Genomic DNA, 20,119 nt, shown 5'->3' on the forward strand with positions numbered 1-20,119 from the left:
TAACAGGTTTAATGCACACTCCCACATACAGTTCATTATCGTTCTCCAACTAAATTTGCATTTTCTCTTCATTTCATTTAATAAAATTCTTAATTCAGTGACTAAACAAAGCAACCCTTCTGAGGAATCAAAAATCTATCACTAATCTACTGCAATTTTCCTCAGGCAGCCAGAAGGTCGTGTTTTTTGCATTTGTCAATACCTTCAAATACAGGTTTTACTTTAGAATCACAGAATACCCCGAGTTGGAAGGGACCCATAAGGGTCATCAAGTCCAATTCCTGGCATCACACAGGTCTACCCAAAAGTTTAGACCATGTGACTAAGTGCACAGTTTGATCACTTCTTAAATTCAGACAGGCTTGGTGCAGTGACTATGTCCCTGGGGAGCCTGTACCACTGTACAACCACCCTCTCTGTGAAGAACCTCTTCCTGATGTCCAGCCTAAACTTCCCTGCCTCAGTTTAACACTGTTTCCCCAGGTCCTATCACTGGTGATTACGCAGAATAGGTCACCTGCCTCTCCACTCCCCCTCGCGAGGAAGTTGTAGACTGTGATGAGGTCTCCCCTCAGCCTCCTCTTCTCCGGGCTGAACAGGCCAAGTGATGTCAGCCGCTCCTCTTATATCTTCTCCTCTAGGCCCTTCACCATCTTCATCGCCCTCCTCTGGACACTCTCCAGCAGTTTCACATCCTTTTTATACTGCAGTGCCCAGAACTGCACACAGTACTCAAGGTGAGGCCACACCAGCTTTCATTATTTCTGACTGGCAATGAATTTTAAGCTAGTAGTAGTGGATAGTAGCAGATGAAATAGCAGATGAGAATGAAGCAGCAGGTAAGCTGGTGGGTTTGACCACTCCTAGAAAGAACCTCCTCCATATGCCACTGCCATTTGGATCAGTGGCCACTGGATATCTCATTTGAGTTGCTATTCTAAGTAGCAACAAGATATTTTTTCTTGTATTTGGAGCAGATGATTATGCTGCCAAACATCTACAGGAAGAAAACACAATGGCAGCCACTGACAATAGAGATAAGTGCTTATTTCAGTTTCCCTCTGCCCCTGCAACAGATGTCACTTCAGGTACATGGGTGAGTACATGTCACTTCAGGTACATGGGGGAATGAAAGAACCACAGCAAGAACAAGAACATGTTAGGAGGAATTGCCTTAGGAGTGAAAGGAACAGAGGATCTCCAAGAAGTTTGAACAAATGCAAGAATGCAAGAAATGCAAGAATCCTTAGAAAACAGAAATGAGAGAGGTAAAAGTTTTAAAAGCCAAATAGACAAATTTAAAGATTTATTTCAGCTCTGCTAAAGATTACTATCGTTATGAAGTACTACCTCAGAAGCGTTCATGCCACGCTGTGGAATGAAGTCCTACAGGAACTTCTTTCTTGTGAAAGAAAGAAGGACTGGGCCCTCAAAGCATGGGTAAATTTTAAATACCCTAGTTTTGATCATGGTATTTCCATGATTAAATGCTGGAAAAATACTGCCTTCAAGAAGTAAACATATGTCATCTCCATGCTCTGAGGAGTCACTTACAGGTGGTGGGTAGGAAATGTGCTAAATTCACTTTTTTTTTTTTTTTTTATTTTTTTTTTATTTATTTAAAACAGCTAAAGACAACCATATGGCTGGTCTGCCTCTTAGCAGGAAAGCATCTGTTCAAATGAATTAAGATTGAAGAGGATGACAAGGTAAGCAAAGGGAAATAAAACATGAAATGAATTTCAACATGGAAGACAATTCACATACAGTTGTACTGTTTTCAGTAATTTACAACAGGTAGCACGGCACAATTATTTTCTGGTAATACTGGTATCTACAACAGACTATCTTTCATCTTGTACAGCAGGATTTCACAATTTTTAATGAGTCTGTATGAGGATGCACTATGAATGGCAGAAAAAACAATATGTATTTGTCTCAAACTCAAAGCTAAGAAGCTTTGATACAAAAATTGAGAATCCCCAGTGCAAAACCCAGAAGATTCTGTCACTGCTTCTTATGCTTGAAATGCTCACTATTTGGCCTCATTAATTATGATATGCAGTTACTTCAATAATGACATTATACATAATTAGTGCCATGAGATGTGATGCATATTCATTCTCTGTGTAAATGATCCGGTGCAGGTCATAATGTCACCTCTTCTGTACTGGGTACTAAATTCTCTGTCATCATATGAAACATTTCAATGGCTGAATTCAGATTTGCCTTAAAGTTGGATGCACTTTCTCTCTCCAAGGGAAAGCACGGTGAACTGTCTCTAATGATAAAAATTCAGATTTGATTCATCTAGCACGGGGAATAAAAAAAAGGGGGGGTGAGGGGCAAAGGAAAAATAAGTAGATCTATTAAACTATGCCACCTAAAGACGTAAAATTGAAAGTTTAAAAATTCTTTATAGCAGAGAGGTCTTTGCTCCTTGTATGCATTTTATGCAAGCCAAATGAAAATTTTTATCTATTAAATACCGTGCTAAATACTGTGCTTTTATCTATTAAATACTGTAGCTGAGTCCCACTAAGTATGCTGATGGTGACACATGGTTTCTTCCATGGCTTTGTTATAGGATGTCCCCAGACGCTTCACAGGGTTCTGTTCCCCATGAAAGCATGTCCACACTTGACACAGGTAGGGCACACATGGAAGACAGATGAACACCTAAAAAGGCCCATCACATTCTCTACAGAAGTTTCTCTCTATCATTATCCAGCCTTGTGACTGATACACAGAACATTTGCACGTTTATTCTTTTTATAGATTCATACCGAGGTATTTAACACTGGTCAAAAACCCAAATCCCCTATAGTCTGAAAAAAGATTTCACTGACTTAATTCAGTTTTGAAACAAATTATTCAATTTCAATTCAACAATGCAAAATTATTCCTCTTGCAGAGGTGCAATCATCTCAACATAAAAATGGAAATACTCCCAAATACACAGTACGGGTACTATTCTGTTTCCAGTTTTAAAGAACACTTTTTGAGTACAAATTTCCTATCAAATTAACAAGAGAAATGAAAAAAAATAAAAACAAAATAACAAAAACAACAAAACACCAAAAAACTTACCACAGCACATTTCTGAAGGGTTATTCCAAATCCAGAGGACGCATCTTCAGGCTGCAGAGGAAGAGGAAAAGTCTACACAGTGCAGGAAACTATCATAACTCACAAAATGAAGCACAAGTAGTATGTAAATAAGAAAATGAGAAAAATAATTAAGAGGTATTAATCAACTTCAAATTTAAGAGCTTTGTTATCCCAGCAATTACTCTTTTTGTTAGTCCAAATCCGTTTGAACTACTTATTCCCACCTCTAATTACTAGTATCTTAATTGGCACATGCATCTTTTGGCTATCAGACTTCCCTAAGTTCATTAGACTATATGGATACAATTCATTATTATGTGTCTATCAGAGTTTACACAGCAATCACATAGCTGTATCTGTCACAATAATTATTTGGAAGTCTCACAACCAATTGGTATTGTTGAAGCCATCTAAAGTGAACACAATCACCTGAGACAGAATTAGAAACATACTAATTAGGTAGTAAATTCCAAGCAACATTCAGTTTTGACATAATTGCAATGATGTTTATAAATACTGTAAGTAGCAAACTATGATTTACTGACCAGCTGATGGTTAACAGAAGACTCTCGTTTAAACAAAATCTTCTTTGTCCATGAAGGTATCAAAGCAAATACCGAATGGCTCCACTGACCGTCTGAGGCTGCAGAAGTCAAGAGCAGGTCATTGACTTCACTTGCTTGAATTACCAGAGGTAATTGCAGTGCTGAAAACCAAGGCAAGACTCTGTGTTAGAGCTAAAGGTGGCTTCGGCACAGCAGCGACTTGGTGTGTGTCACCCCTGAAGATTCCAGCCAGAGATGATGGGGCTTGTGGTACTCAGCATGCACACCATGACCAGCACACTCTCCCAAAAAGCATTTCAATTTTAAATAGGCAATGGAGACAAGAGGGTAGATATGAAGCAGAAATGGGACTTGCCCCAGAAAATCCAGCAGGAGTTAAAACAAAACTGCGTCCTACCTAGGGAACTCCACAGAAGATTTCTTGCCACTTAAACGTAAATCATCTAATCCATGAGTTAAAAGGTTTCCACATTAAATCAACTGTTAATATTTTCAACACAAAGAATTTTACAGCAAAGCATAAATAATTGAAGCACTCTACAATGTGAGTGGCCTCATTGCTAAGGGTGTTCTGCTTCAAAGATACAGTCTGCCAATTAACCATCAAGTATTTCAGTACATAGAACAAAAATACTTCTCAGTTGACTGAGGGTGTCAATTACTTTTCAGATTAATTGGAGTGCAATGAAATCAAATACTCCACAATTTAGTAATTTGCAATATCAATGCTATCCTATACCCCATCTCTCACATTTTTTAGTAGAGATTAGGCCAGGATATCACATGAAACTACAAGAACACCTTTGGAATTGCAATATGATAATAATTTCCATCTAATGAAGTAAAAGCACCTACGACATTAATAATTGGAGCTTACACTAAAAATCAGTAATTTAATCTAATTGTAAAACAGTACAGCTGCTGAATAGAGAAAAAATGTAGTGAAAATTTATAAAAGGACTGTGGACTTTCTGTGTTTAAAGAAGATACATTTTTGTCATTCTTTGCAAAATAGTTTTATTATTTATTTTTAAACCACACGTTTTAATCATTAGGATTATATATTCATATGAACAAAAATTCTAATCAAAAAGCAAAGATTTTTGGCAAATGACACTGTTATGTAAGCATTATTTTTTATAAAGCTATTAAATGTTAATGAAATATGAAGAGTTGAACATACTGACAATCTCAGAAAAATGAGAAGCTTCATGTTTTTGGAAAGGCACTGTTCTGTTGGAAGAACAATACAGATAAATACTGTCAGTTGTAAATATAAAAGACATGCACAGAGCATTCAGAACTAGATGTTTAGAAGAAGGTCCTATAAAGTGCCTCGAGGCATTGATGCACTGAAAAGGTTTATGTTAACATAATGAATGAGATGTGTTCCTGCTGCTTACAGAACCCAGATGGACATGTACATCTCAGGGACCTTCACTGTCTTCCCAAGGATGAATAGCATGCTTTTAATTTGGGAGAGTGTGGTTTATACTGGATAAAAATGTGGTTATACCCACCAGGAAAAGCTACTCGTTTACATTTTACAATTAGCTTTAATTCACTTCCCTGAATTTCACTTACATACTTAAACCATTATTACACAGTGAAACAGACTCAGACTAATTTAGAGACCGTAAAACTAATAAGGAAAATTTGGTGAGGAGAACAGTGGTATGTAATTACGATACCAAATGCCTGCATACCTTTTTGGTTGGTATTTTTCAAGGCTAGTCATGCATGCTGCATTTCAGTTTCAATACTAAGCAACAGCCCAAATCACTCAGAACGTCACCAGTGCTGAACTGACGTGCTGGTTACTAGTCTGAGCCCACCTGGACACTGCACTCCCTAGCAGATCAAGTGCAATATTATCCTGCCTAAAATGGCTCCAAACGTATGTTCTGACAACTGAATCATGCTTCTTCTTAGTTTTGTACAGATTCAGTGTTTGGATGTAAGGATTCATTTTGTATTTGCTGTGCCTCTGAGATGTTGATCCAATTGCCACCCTATTCCCATGGAGGTAGGAAATCAGCTCCCCTTTTCATTTTCTTGCCAGACTACCATAGATGAACTTTCCCTTATAGTAAACAGAAACTCCAGTTGAAGACAAGAAGGAACTTCTTAGAGCTTTGTAAGAGCCAGAAGTGAACATAGAAAAGTATATAGGCTTTGCTGAACTCCTGCCTTGAAAATGCTTCTTGCTTAGCAGATCACTTCCTTCTTGTTGATTAACCTCCCTCATAGGAAATAGAGAAGGGGGGGTATTTGTTTCATGAAATATCTTTTGTTCTCATGCCCTACGTAGCAAGAGATCTCTCCATCATTACTCCCAACTGTGTTTTCCATGTGACAGCAAATCCTGATATTCCTACCTGGAAAGTACCAAGTCCATAGTAACCAATTTGATTAACTGATCGTGTTCTTTGCTTCTGAATAAATCTCAGGATTATTAATTATACAAGATGACTGTTTTCAAGTTGTGCTTTGTCATCACTTACAATCCTGCAATAATGTGGCTAGCTCCCAGAGTAATCCTCCAGGCACGTTACTTGGCTGCTCCATCATTGGTAATTAGAGGTTGGGGATTTTGCAGGTTCTTGACATTATGCTAAGCAGCCTCAGTGGTGATGATGATTGCAAGGATACTTCTGCAAATTCACTTGCACCTTCCCAGCATTTAGGCTTTGCTCAAGAAGATACAATCAGGATGAGGTACGTCCATAGCACAACACATGCCACTGCCTTGCTCCAGTTTTTTTCTCATCCTTTATATTTATTTTTAACAGCACAGGCTGTTTGCTAATACCCTTGTATCCCTTGCCAGTAAAGCAGCACTATTCTAACTCATTATTTTTTGTAGTATCAAATGTTAGTTAAAAAAATTAAAAATAAAAAAAAAAAACACAAACAAACAACAAAAAACTCTTTTCCTGATCCACAAATATTTATCTGTCACTAGAACACTACACACACCTCAGTCCAGCTGACCTACAAGAACATAACGGCTTTTCCACATAATTCACTGAATACTCGTAACCTCAAGATGACATAATTGCAGTTATCAATTAACCTTGGTAGGTGAGTTTCAGACTTGTCTCTTTTCAGACAAGGTCTAGATGGATTATAGATAGCTGATCATTGCTTGAAAAGTCAGACACTGCACATCTGAGAAAGGATGTTACAGGCATAACACATTCTGTGGTTTTCAAGTTTATCCCAGATTTCTGTTCTGAAAATGTTCTTGTAACAAGTAATCTACTTGTCTGAGGTCTGATTTGTCTGAGGTTGGAAAATACAAAATACTAATGCTTGACTCCTGAGGCCTTTCACTAACAAGCATTGAGCTTTCTTTTTGATACCCTGCTGTTCAGAAACGAGAGCACAGCACTGTCAGTGCCTCTTCAGAGGTGCATCCCAATCCTTACACTGGCTCTGCAATCTCTTTACTCTTTTCACTCTCTTTTCTTATAGTTTCAACCTTTGCCACTTTTCCGGCTGTTTTCAAAAAAAAGGGGTATCATTTGAGCTGCACAGTCTTCACTTCCATTAGTTCCTAGATGGAAGCTATTCCCATTCCTTTTCGAAACAGGAACTTTGCTAAGCAGAGAAACAGTTTCAGCTGCACTGCCCAAATCTCAGCCCAGATTGCCAGACTGCTGCTGGGAGCACCCCAGGCACAGCACCTCAGGCCAAAACATTTCCCGGTGAGCAAAGCAGCAAGGCATGAGGCTTCATCAGGGGCTTTTCTGTAAACATCCCCAAAGATGTCAAATCAAACAGTTCATCAAAGAAAAGCAATAATTTCACTTTTTTTGAGATGTGAGAAAATATAACTGTCTCCAAGATGAAATTTTCTTTGTTTTCCTTAATGACATAAATTAAACATTCCACACATTTACAGTCTACGATCAAGTTGTTAAATATTTTATCTTCCTTTCATCAGCATGTTATTAAAATATTTTCTCATTATTTAATCCTACATAAACCAAACAGAAACAGACATACCACAACCCTGTCTTAAATTGCATATTCCTAGATAATTACCAGCACTGGTATGTTGACTTTGTATTGAATTACCAAAGGAAAATATGAAATTAAATATTAATGTAGCTGAAACAACTGGAAGATTGTCATAATATTTTACCACACCAAGTTTTTCCTATAACATTCACTCAGTCCCACATATACACAGTGCCACAACAATGGAAAACGACAAGTGCACAATTGATCAGCACACTCTCAATGCAAAACCAGATCAGAACAACCATTGAGTGCTGCTTAACTTTCTTTGGTGCTGTCCCCAGGCAGTCATTTTCCAACTCCTTTGCTTTGTGTACCACTGCTTTGTGTGGTGATCTGTTGTTTTGTGCTTCTAGCAGCCACAGTCAGGCCAGACACAACACACTTAGCAAGGAGAAGTCTCCTACCACCACCTCTCATTGCTTTTGCTTGCTGCAAATTACCAAGAGGATCCAATGTAGTACAAAATGCACCTACAGAGTGAAGCCTGTGGTAATGGTAGGTCTGTGTTCATATTGGCTGGAGATGGAAGAATAGGTATGCAAAGAAAGGAACTGTCCTCTGTAATCAGTCCCTTGCTAAAATGTTAGTTTTGAGTAATGACAAGGACCTTCAGTGTTAGGTTCAGCCTTACATACAGGACTAAAAAGGCTGCATCCTCAACATGTTAGTGGTGCTGATTAATACCTGTAGACCACTATTAAAAGGGTAGGTATAACATGCAAGAACTATAGTGCCTTATTTGTTCTTGATAGCAGTTAAGATTATTATTAGGTGCAGCAATTAAGTAGGATGATACAAAATTAAATGGTCTTGTAATAGGTTTCCAGCAAAGACTCCAGTAGGTTCTTAACCCATAGTAGGTCCTTAACCCATACCTTTACAGTATCTCCTAACCTGTTAATATACAATAGAAAAGTGAAGACTGCGACAAGTTTGTGAAATGTCAAGTCAACTATTAAAAATTAATTGACTCTAGGAGGAAAAAAGCAATTTAACAAAACATGCTAATATGCAACCTGCTCTCACAGGTTGCATATTTCAAGTCCAAAATTTGCAGTCTGATTTGCTTTTCCCCAGAATTTATCAGTAAAGCTTTGAATTATCTTGCTTCATTTCAGGGTGGAAGAAGAGTTGAATATACTTGTTTACTATGGTTTTGTTGTTGTTGTTCTGAATTATGCCTTGTCCTGAAAACCAACCAGGATACAAGATCCAATTTAAAGTCCATTCAATTACACGCAACAATGAACAAGCAAAGGTAGTAATTTACTGTATTCCAGTTTTGAATGCACCTATTAGCTTTCCTTGTTACAAAGTCAAAGAAACTATGGGCATAAACGACACAAAAAAAAATTCTACTTTTCATGCCTTGTTTTGATAAGTCAGGCCAGACTAGAACATAATTCTAAAAGTCCACTATATTCCCCAATCATAGGGCTATTCTGGAACTGCTTTTTTTTCATTTTATCCAAAAACAACTTGAAAAAACTTCCAGCAGAAACTATAAGATTGGTGTGCTGTTACAAACAATCTCAATTCAATACACTGCCATTTTCAATGACAAATGTTTTATGCAGTTTTTCTTTCACTGAGAACTTCTTCAGTAGGAATAAACATTCAAGTATCTTGATTAAGCAAGCCACTAGGAACTTGCTTACAAGAGTGGGACAATTCTCCATCATAAAACCAGCATACAATTCAGTATTTGTAGCAGCTCTTCATTTAACATGAATATTTACCTACTAACAAAATGGAAAAATAATTAATCACTAACACAAAAATATACTCTCAAAATCCTTCAATTGTGCCACTTTGTCTAACACCATTAGGTTCTTCTGAAGTATAAAACCACATGCATTTCCTTTCTCCGTGGATAGTACCTTATTAATTTGCAACCCATCAGAAAGGAAGATGTGAGCAGCAAAGATTATGTTGTATAAATACAGGAGAAAAAGAAACAACAAGGAAGCTAAGCAAATCTGAATTATTTGCTTTCATATTTAAATTAATAAACTCATTTCTGAATTAGCCATGGCATAGGGCAAAGAAATTAGAGGCATCTCACTGGATGACTGCTTCAGAGCGTGTAATTTCTTGGCAAATGCATGTTATGGAATCATCTCCTGGGGAACGGCATCCTGTGCCATGGGGGAAGGGTCTATTACAGATATTACATTGCCCCTCTTAATATGCTATATGAGAATGTCATAACCTTTCAGCGTACTCATCTCTACCACATTTCAATGAAGTAGAACGCTGTTTATTATCTCCATGTAAAGAACATGAAGACCAGAGTCTCCGAGAAACTATGTGATTTCTTCAAATGTAGACAAAGTCTGGCAGTCAGCCCTCTGATGCAGATCTTCTAAGACGTGACTCCTCTAAGTATAGGGCCACCCTTTTTCAATCAGATTAGGCAAAAACTGCTGAAGATGCGCTGTGTATTTGAGATCAGTAACTACTACACTTGATACCCACTGTAAACAGTATTTGAACTTATTATTTGAACTTGAACACTGGAACAAGATCTCAGGTACTAATTTTGATGGGATGCCTCCAGAACCAGACTGCTTCTTCTCTCTTTCCTTCCTCCAAACTCAGAGTGGAGGTAAAACCTGGGATTGGCTTCAGTCCCCTGCCCACCTGCACACCCATCGCCCTGTAGAGATGAGCCCCACAGGCTGAAAAGAGAGAGAAAACAATTGCATACCTGCCATTCCCAGGCATTCAGTCTCATTTTGTAGCCACAGATCATCTATAATAACCTAGAGTTAACAGAGAAGAGAGCAATTATAAAAAAAAAAATAAAAAAATCACAAATATTGCTTAATTAATTTTTTAAGCTGAATTTATGCTTTACAATTAGACAGAATCCTGTTCCACAAAGCCATGAGTTTCCCCAAATTAACTACTAGAAGAAATACAACACTGGTCTAGAGGCAGTTTGTCAAGCAGTATGAGGCACTGCTGCCTCCTAGCATGGGTACACACACTTGGGGCTCAGACTGTATTTACACTCGATATTACCAGGCTGAGACTTTGCACAACAGTGGAGCAGACGTGTTTGCTATGAAGTATTAGTTTATTCTTATAAAATAATTCTTCTTGTCGTTTCCAAATGCAGAACTGAGGACCCAGGAAAATCTCATCACTAGGAGTCAGCAGGAATTTGTCCATATTGGATGAGTAAGTCTACACAGATCCATTCAAAGAGCCCCCAGGCTAAAAACTGTAGCTTATGAGACTCCTGGCTGTGCCCAAACCATGAAGATTGTTACAGAAATCACAGCTCTAAAACTTCAGTAAAAGAAACTGGTGCCTTTAATGATTTTAATGCCCAGTGTTTTGATCAGGATGTAGTAGTCACGCAAGCAAGTTCTCATTTAATAAAAATGTTTCCCTGTGGAAGAAAAGACACAGTTACGAATACCAGCTGATTAACAGCTATCTTCTACATCCGCTGAGTGTGTGTGAGTAATGTTAGTTCTGACTCATGTCAACACTACTGTTATAGTAGAGCGAGTTATGGGCAATTTTATTCTTCACCTGCTTGAGGAATTCATCATTTTGATTATTGCTAGAGCTGTAACTTTAGTTAACCTTGTGTAGAAGCAGTTCTCACTTCAGATAGGACACTTTCCATCAACATAACAGAAAATGCAAGACATTTCATAAATTTGGATGCACCAGGATCCCTGGGTTTTAAGTAGAAAACATGTGCTGATAGCTAGCTGGGAGGCAGCCCTTGTGGAGTAGTAAGAAAGGACAGAACTCTGAGAAGCCCTGGGATGCAGCTCAGGGAGGCACAGGGCACTGAGCTCTTCACTGGGTGCTATTTGCATCTCTCACATATCCATTTGTACCATTCTTCCTGTGTAACGAAGTTACTGCATACAAACTAAATTATGCCAGCGATCTTTAGTTCCATTACTAATTTACTCTCATTAGTTAAATGATCAATATGAATCTGAGTTTTGACTAGCCAGTCATCCCAAGATCACAAAAAACAGAAAACTCCATTAGAAAACTTAAAATTGTCTGGTGACGATATATATATATATACACTGACATATTTGTCATATATACATATGGATATACAGCAATAGAAATCTCATTAGAAGGGATAGATATTTCTAGAGCACTCTTAGAGATAATGTGTGCCAGTACACTAAATGGGTGGATTTACACTAGTGTAAAACACTAATGAAAACACAGGAGGACAGCCTATTATGTTAAGTATTAACATAAATTTTGTTCATGAACATAAATACTAAATATGACTCTTCTGCATTACATGACATGGGCATTAAATGCCAACAGTCTCTTCGTAAATAAGCCTGTAGCAGAAATAGACAAATACTGGTTCAAGCATGTATAAAGATGTGTACAAAATGTGGCTTGCTGGCTAATCCTGCTTCCTATGAAATTTATGTACAAATGACTCAGGATTTCCAGAGACACCAGGCAGTCATTCATCTGCGGTTTTACAACAGCTCACACACACAAAAAAAAACAACACTATGGTGTTTGTATAGCCATTTGCATCAACTATGAATGACACTACAGCACTCCTCACTTTTTCTTCTGCCTTATCTGGCATTCTGTCCTCACTATTCTGTGCTGAATATTTGACATATTTCTTCCAGTCTATTGTAGAGTGCATCCATAATACCAGTGCCAACCCTACAGGCCAGCAGTGACATTAAGCATCAAAAGTAATTAATTTAATGCAGTAAAATTGCCAGCACACATCTTCCCAAGTTTTACATTGCTTTATTTTTCTGGCAGAAAAGTAAGGTTTTGGGAAAAAAGAAAAAAAAAAAAGAAAAAAAAAAACAACACTACTATTTCCTGCTGATCAGTGTTTTTTGTAATCAAAGCACAAAGTAAGGGAGTTTGTAACTCCCTGCATCCCCCACCACATGTTCTCTGGTACTCTTCACATGGTCAAAAGAAAACTGTGCTGGCACAGACTGCTAGATAGATAACTAAAGAGAGAAATAAAAATAAGAGCACTATCTTAAACCACTGATGGCATCCCTAATAGCAGGCTGACACCAGTGAGCCAGAGTGCTGTTATTTGGTAACAAAATCAAATGTATCCACTCAGGAAGAAGAAAGAAACAGTGTCAGCATGTAGGGTTTTGCAGTGGCCCCATCATGCTCATTCATGGGAAGCTTTCCCATTGTCAACGCCACCACACGGTCCGTGGTGCCTGCAGGGCCACAGAAGGGTACCTGGCATGGCTTTGGCTGCAGAGGATGCCTCCTAGAGCACCCCACGTTGGACCTGGGAGCCTTCCGAGGGAAATTAGCTCCCTTTGCCTCAGGAGGGCAAGGCTTAGCCACAACTTCTCGCACCACAGGGCCCTCCTGGGGCGAAAGAGATGGGATCAGCCTGCGACGACGGCTGCACCCCGGGCTGCCAAACCACCTGGGGCCACCACGCCGAGGCACCCCTCAGCACCCAGGGTCCCGGAGCCCTCCGCCGAGGCTCCTTCCCCCGCCGCAGCCCCCTGAGGAGGGGCTCCGTCCCGCGGCGCCCCCGCCTTACCCCAGCCGCCGTCCTCCCGCAGGGCTCCCGGGGCGGGCCGGCCGGGGGGCGCCGGGCGGCCGCTCCGAGGGGCAGAGCGGGGAGCAACGCCATGAGGAGGGCGGCCAGCAGCCGCCGAGCCCCCCGCGAGGACACAGAGGCTCCGCGGAGCCCCCCTCGCCTCTGCCCCCAGCCAGGCCGGGCCGCAGCCATCCGCCATCGGTCTCCTCCCACGATAGGCGGGGGGAACGGGCGGGGGGAGCTCCCTTTTCTCTCCCTCCCCTCCGGCCGAGCCGAGCCGGGGCTCGATGGCGGGGGTCGAGGCGTGCTTGCGGGCGGTGGGGCTGCAGTTCTGGGCCGGCTCGCTGCGGGTGCTGCCCGCCCTGCTGGCCCCCGCCGTGCTGCTGGGGCTGCTGCTGGGCGCCGCCGCCGCCGCCCTGCTCTGCCGCTGCGCCATGGGGCCGAGCCGGCGGAGCGAGGTACGGGGAGGCCGGGCGGGGAAAGGGGGCACCCGAGGGGCTCGGGAGCAACAGGGGGAAGGACTTCAAGAGACTTTGGGAAGGGCCCCGCAGTGCTGCTGGCCCGGCCCGACGAGGGAAGCATCGCTGGGCCCCGGTCCGGCGTCGGATTAACTCCGGATCGGCAGTGGGCGGGTGGGGTAACTCGCGACACCCCTCTTTAAAGTGGTTTTACTGCTTACTCTATTAAAAACGTCCCCAAAGTAAACGGGTTGACTCAAAACAAAACACAACAACACTGCTTTTGGTATGTAAACGGGTTGACTCAAAAAAAAAAAAAAAAAAAAAAAAAAACCAAGAAACAGCAACACCCTGCTTTTGGCATATGTATATGTTCTGAATAGTGCCCTCCTGGCCTTTATCCCTGAAAGTACCTTCAGCTGACCCACTAGTTGTCTCTCACAGCCATCACTTCGTGTAGAAGGCTGTGCAGCTTTTTGGGGACAGTGGAAGATGAACCCCATCTGCAGAAACTTCCTGAGATACTTGAAAATAAACACTTGTTTGTTTCCATTCTGCAGCAGGAGGAACAACTTGATTTCCAGAGCAGGAAAATGAACAGCACAAGCAGAGAGGATGAATACTCACCCACAGCAATAAGTTTTCACTGTGGTTACACTCGTAGATATGAGACGCACAGGAGGCAGAATATATTTGACATTCTGCTCGATGCAAAAGTATCAGGGTTTTCTAAAGCATGTGATTTTGTTAATGACATACCTGGCTCACTGTTTTAAGGACAAGGGTGTAAGGCTCATACCTCATCATTACACAAAGCATTTGTTTTGACCACAAAATAACAGAGGTAGCCCATACCTGCAGAATCACTACCTGGCAGGTACATTTTCTGAGAATTGTTACCAACTTCCGCTGCCTTTGTGGATCACACTTGGTCTCAGGTCATGTTGGGTTACTTGGGTGCAGCAGTGGTTGGCACAGCTGGGAAATTCAGAGCCCTGCAAAGCATTGTCAGTGTTCAGCGGGGTGTCTGGTTCAGCTTGATTTTTAACTGAACCTTTTTTCAGCTATAACTGGTCTTCTGCACGTGTATGGCTGCTAGGGTTGATGATCACTGAGTATGACAGAAGAGAAAAATTCTCTTGCTCCCAACTGCTTTTAAGTGGGAAGTTTGAAACTCTGTTTGAAGCCATGCTTTAGCCTAATAACGGATTCACTTCAAATGCTGGATCAATGCATCCTATGCGAGTGCAAGCCTCTCTGATTCAATTGCTCATTTTCCCTGCCTTAATAGATGGTATCTTTATTGTACTGTCACTACTAACTCAAATATAGCCAAGTACAATTTTATCCTTTATGTCACTTATGTCAATAGGGAATAGAGGCTGTCAGTTCTCTCTGGCCCAGATCTTTAGATGCGTTTAGGTGCTTAAATGCCATTAAAATCAATGCTGCTGCTGTAAAAGAGTTGTTTATTTCAAAAGAAAAATAAACTGCCTGCTGCTACATACAGAACACATTGCAGGGTGGTCAGATTGTATCCTAGGGGACTAATTTCCCAAATGCAAACAGGGTGACATTAAGCTGTACCCATTCCTTTCACATACTGTCTGGCCCACCTATTCTGTGGAGCAGCCTACTGCATGTGTAACAGTTCTGCACTATTATTCTTACTGTATCATAGTTACTATAAAGTTGCTACTATAGTGTGGTAGTATTCTGACTAGTTACTATATAGTTACTATAATATAGTAACATGCTTACTATATCATAAATACTATGTTGTTATAAGTATAATATAGTAGTTACTCTATTATAGCCTTCTGTATCCAGAATAAAAGCAGGGATATTTTACCTGTTTTACCGTGTTGCTTCCCAAGCATCTGATTTATACGTGCAGTGGGACCAGGGCAAGTACTTGGAGTATAGAGCATCTGTAGGCACTGCAATAAGCCACCAGCATTTGTCACTCAGCCCCAGTTAATTACTTCTATATATTCAGCCTGAATCTGTGGGACTTGAATGCATACAGTTAAGTGCCTTATTGGTGTGAGGATCTGTGCATACTGGGAAAGTTTTAAGAAAGCTTTACCATGGTAACTTCAGACGTTACAGTGCACTGTAATGCATTTCTATCAATAAAACTCTCCTGTTAGACTTAATGGCATTGCCTAGAGGCTCTTGTGACCCTTTGGGTTGGAGCTTGTCTCATTATGATATTAGATTAGCTTGAAGAAGTATTACAGTAATTACAGTTAGACTCAGTTTTATTAAACTTCTTAAAAGGGGAGCTTGGTAGCACTTCAGTTTCATTTGTAGATATTATTCAGGAGGAGTTGCAAAAACAACAAGGACGAAAATGGTGAGGAAAGGCATGAGCTTAGAAATGATAGCAAAAAAAAAAAACACAAAACAACCAACCAAACCAACAAACAAACAAAAACACAAAATGTATCCTGGAAAAAATAAAATGCAATACAAAAATGCAAAGATGAGAAAAGCAAATTCTGAATGGCTATGATGTGATGGACAATGGTGAATACAATGTGGCTAATTCTACAGCTGTCAGTCACTCAACCTACATTTTGTGAACTTTGGTTCAGGACAAATAAATGATAAAATTAAGAAAGTAGATTTGTAGCTGTTCTTTTGTCATTAGTTGATTTCTAGAAAACAACGTCTTAAATTCAGCATGTCTTGGAGACTTAACACAAGAACATGACCCGTATTATTGAGCACCTATGTTCCGGAGAGGTGACAGAGGCAAGTCATAAGAAATGAAATCTATTCCAAGGCTAGGCAATTATCTCAGGAAAATGGACTACTTTACATACCAAGTGACTAAACAATTCAAGGAGAATTTTTCTATAAGACAGTTACGTGTATAGTGGCTGCAACCATATTATTATACTATGTCAGTAAGCAGTTAGTTGAACGAAAACCAGAGAAGTAAAAGAAAAAAAAAGTCATCAGGGTAGGGTGGCTGCCCTTCTCCACAAGATCTTTTCTTTCACTACAAGATTCCTTGCCGCGTTTGGATGCATTGACTCGTGTTGTCATTTCTTGGTCTATGCTAGTGTACAGGGAAGCATGTGTGCAGTACTCTGTGCCCTCACAGCTTGTGTCTGTACCAGAAGCTGTGTGTGTTTGTTAGGGAAGTAAGGACCAGTGATGTGTGCCACTTTTGGGGAAGGAAAGTTGTAAACATTTTGTATCCTAGTTTAGTTTTTCTTGACAGGAACTTTCCCACACAAAAAACTTCACTTAAGAAGTTTTTCTCGTGGCAGGTGAGCAAAAATATTGACCATTCTCCTTGTTGCAAACAATTACAGACAATTTTAGTTAACTTGCTTTAAGTAAGGAGTTTGAACCAAGACTGTGAGCTTGATAGGAGTAAGACATTTTGAGAGCAGGTGGATTGATTTGACACATTCACAGCCTTCTACAAATCTGGGTGTTAAAGTTCTACTTCCGGACTGACAAATCAAATTCATAATGTTCAGTAATTTAGAAAAAAAATGATTCTTGAGTATATAAAACTCTTTTTTCATTCATTTTCATTTTGTATTTTTTCAAAATTATCATTTTCAACTGATACTGAAAACATTTTCAGAATGGAGACATGAGAGTATCCAGGCTGCGGTCAGAGATCTTCCAGGTGAATCTGTATGATCTCAGTGTTACATTTTACCTGTTTTCTCTCGGAATTTCAGAAGGATGATTCCCAGAGACTTCTGGAAAGCTTCAACTGTGATGAAAAAGAGCACACTCTCACGAAAAGTAAAGCAGAGCCCTATATTTCAGAAGAGGAGATGGTGCTGGAGGTAAAGCTATGTTATTTTTGGTGGATGTCCATTTTTTTTGAATGTAGTAATCGTCACATTAAGGGCCTCGTACAAACTGTCTTGATTGCAGTGGTTTGGAATTGAGACCTTAAAAAACATTCAGGAAAAGTGAAAGGAGATTGAGCATTGATGGCTTCTTAGGAATGCAACCATTTCAGGTATTCATTTCCCATATGAATTCTGCTTCATTTGAGTTTCTTCTTTAGACATTTCAGTCACGATCCTCAGTTCTTTTTGGACATGGGCTTCTTGTAGTTTAAGGTTTAACATCCTTGATTTCAAAAGGTTGGTGAAAAAAGTTCTCACTATTGACATAGGAAGAAGTACTTAAGTACTGAAATCAGTACTGAAATTGGTAGTTGATAATGGATTCTTTTATGGAGAAGTTTTATTAGAGAAAATTTGACAGTGACAAAGTTGTCTCATCAGATCTAATCTGGAATAAATACCTTTTCCTAGTGCCTCCTTAGGGTATGGGTATAGATCTGAGTTGGATTGTATAGGTTAATGGAGGGACATAGAATAAATGAACCAAACTTTGTACATTTGAGAACAGCATCTTTAATGTCTTTCTCATATAGCAAACTCATCAAGTACCAGCTGAAGATGGAGTGCAGAGGTCAGATGACCACAAGTAGTGAAACACCCATTGATGTCAAGCTGGGATTCAAGGACAAATAGAAAAATAATTTGGAGAAAATGTGGGAGAAGGAACAGGGTTAACCCACTCACTAAAAAATCCAAATAACTTTTTTTTTTTTCTTTCTTTCTTTCTTTTTTTTTTTTGTGATACTCTCAAAATAATCATGAGAACCAGTCCTACCATGTAGCTTTGCCTTTCACCCAAAGCTGATTTGACTGCTCTTGAAGAAGCTAAAAGTTGAGGGTAGAAATATGTTTAAAATGTGCAGTTCAACTAACTCTATTATGCATAAATTAAATACATGCAGAAAGTGTCAGTTAAAGCCAGACAGCCTGGTGCTGAGCTTGTAATCAGGATTGGTTCCAAGACAAAGAGAAGACGGACATTATTGTAAACATTTTACTGTTGGTTTGAATCCTGGCAGGCAATTAATCTTCATTTCAGTTTTCTGATGAAGAATGGTGACAAACTATGGTTGGTCCTTTTCCTTGAGTTAAAGTACAGCATAACTAGTGAGCACTGAATAGATTCTCTTTTGGAGTGTAAATCCTGCGAGAGAAATTATGCAATGATATAAATGTATGAATATTGCCAAGCCTTTTGAAATGATACCTCAGCCTTTAAAAGGTTATCCTTCACCACTATATCAATTTCCCAAGCTAACTCATTTATAACACATTAAGAAGTAGCCTTGTTATTTGAAAGGGCTTTCTCCTGTCTATTTGCCAAACTACTGAAGTTATATATTTTATATACATATATTTTTCTACTCATTTGTTCCAATTCCCAGAGGCTTTGGCTTTTACTGACATCAGATTGACAGTTCAGGAAGAAGCATAGATGGAAAAATGCTTTTAGTTAGGTTAGAGCACTTCAGAAAAACAGATATTTTCATTCTGAGACCTTCCACACTGCAATAATACCACAATTACCGTATTAATAATAACTGTGTATTACTCATGCCTGCTGAGAAGCAGGATGTATTAGCTCTAGCATACTGTGACATGGCTTTATGGCTTTGGACTGGAGCTGCTTTGCTTCCGGCCATTTCAGAGCAATGGATCTGTCGGGTTCTATCCCTGAATATGTAGCAGTGGGGCTGCTTAGTATGAGCAAATGTTTTACATGCTGACCCCTAGCTTTTTACTTTATCGGTAAATCCAAAAATGACTTCTGGAAATAAATGAAATCGAGATGAAAAGGTGCAACAACAAAAAAGTCTAATGAATGACGTGGTTTGCATGTCTCTTTCCATGTCTATTTTTAGATTCTATTAGTGATTTGATATTTCCTAGAAAAATCTATATAGAGAAAATTATTTTAACAAATCAGATTCTTTCATTTCATGTTAAAAACAAAAAAAAAAAAAAAAAAAAAAAAAAAAAAAAAAAAAGAAGAAAAAGGTTAGAACAGGAAATCTCCTAAAGCTTGGGTTTAACTATTCTATTTGTTACATACGGCCAACCAACCTTTTAATTGGCCATGCATAACCTCACAAAACAAAGCTGATTATCCCATTGTTCCAGTGCATAAAGCAGTGGATAGGAGAGAGGAGGAGCACAAAATCAGACTATGTGAAATAGCAGATTGTATGAAAAGAATGAATTCTCTATAAAAAGTTCTTTGGAGGAACATTGGTATTTTCTCTAGATTATAGGTGAGGGTTGCACTATAAAAGCTCTTCCTGGAAAAATGACTAGTTTTGTTTAATCTATTGTTTCTTTATTTAAATTGAAAGGCAGAATTTATAGCCATGATGTTATCTGTGGAGCTTATTTCTCAGTACTTTCTATTATTAAGATTATTTCAATCTCCCATGTGAAATCTTTACTTGCTGCTTAAAGGGAAAAGAAAGGAAATGAAAATAACTTGTGAATAAACTATTGCTCATTTTCCCTTGCAGGCATGAAAAAACT

The 20,119-nt window shown here is 39.4% G+C and overlaps 2 protein-coding genes across 6 annotated transcripts in view; one reads left to right on the forward strand and one right to left on the reverse strand.

Moving 5' to 3' along the window:
* The window catches only part of EVC2 (EvC ciliary complex subunit 2), a 71,083-nt gene extending 57,627 nt beyond the window's left edge, over positions 1–13,456 (reverse strand). For all 4 annotated transcript variants that reach the window (XM_032186860.1, XM_032186861.1, XM_032186859.1 and 1 more), the window contains exons 1-4: positions 13,261–13,456; positions 10,417–10,471; positions 3,657–3,817; positions 3,091–3,141 (exon numbers count right to left, since the gene is read on the reverse strand). In XM_032186860.1, coding sequence (XP_032042751.1) covers positions 3,091–3,141; positions 3,657–3,817; positions 10,417–10,471; positions 13,261–13,452 — 459 coding nt within the window. In that variant the 5' untranslated portion in view covers positions 13,453–13,456. The remainder of the gene's footprint in view (positions 1–3,090; positions 3,142–3,656; positions 3,818–10,416; positions 10,472–13,260) is intronic.
* Positions 13,457–13,542: 86 nt separating this feature from the next.
* Positions 13,543–20,119, forward strand: part of EVC (EvC ciliary complex subunit 1) — a 54,215-nt gene continuing 47,638 nt past the window's right edge. The window contains exons 1-2 of one of the 2 annotated variants that reach the window (XM_032187000.1): positions 13,543–13,718; positions 17,429–17,539. In XM_032187000.1, coding sequence (XP_032042891.1) covers positions 13,548–13,718; positions 17,429–17,539 — 282 coding nt within the window. In that variant the 5' untranslated portion in view covers positions 13,543–13,547. The remainder of the gene's footprint in view (positions 13,719–17,428; positions 17,540–20,119) is intronic. The other variant, XM_032187001.1, reaches the window with a different exon arrangement.

This window comes from Aythya fuligula, chromosome 4 (genome assembly GCF_009819795.1).
Source record: "Aythya fuligula isolate bAytFul2 chromosome 4, bAytFul2.pri, whole genome shotgun sequence".
Lineage (NCBI taxonomy): Eukaryota > Metazoa > Chordata > Aves > Anseriformes > Anatidae > Aythya > Aythya fuligula.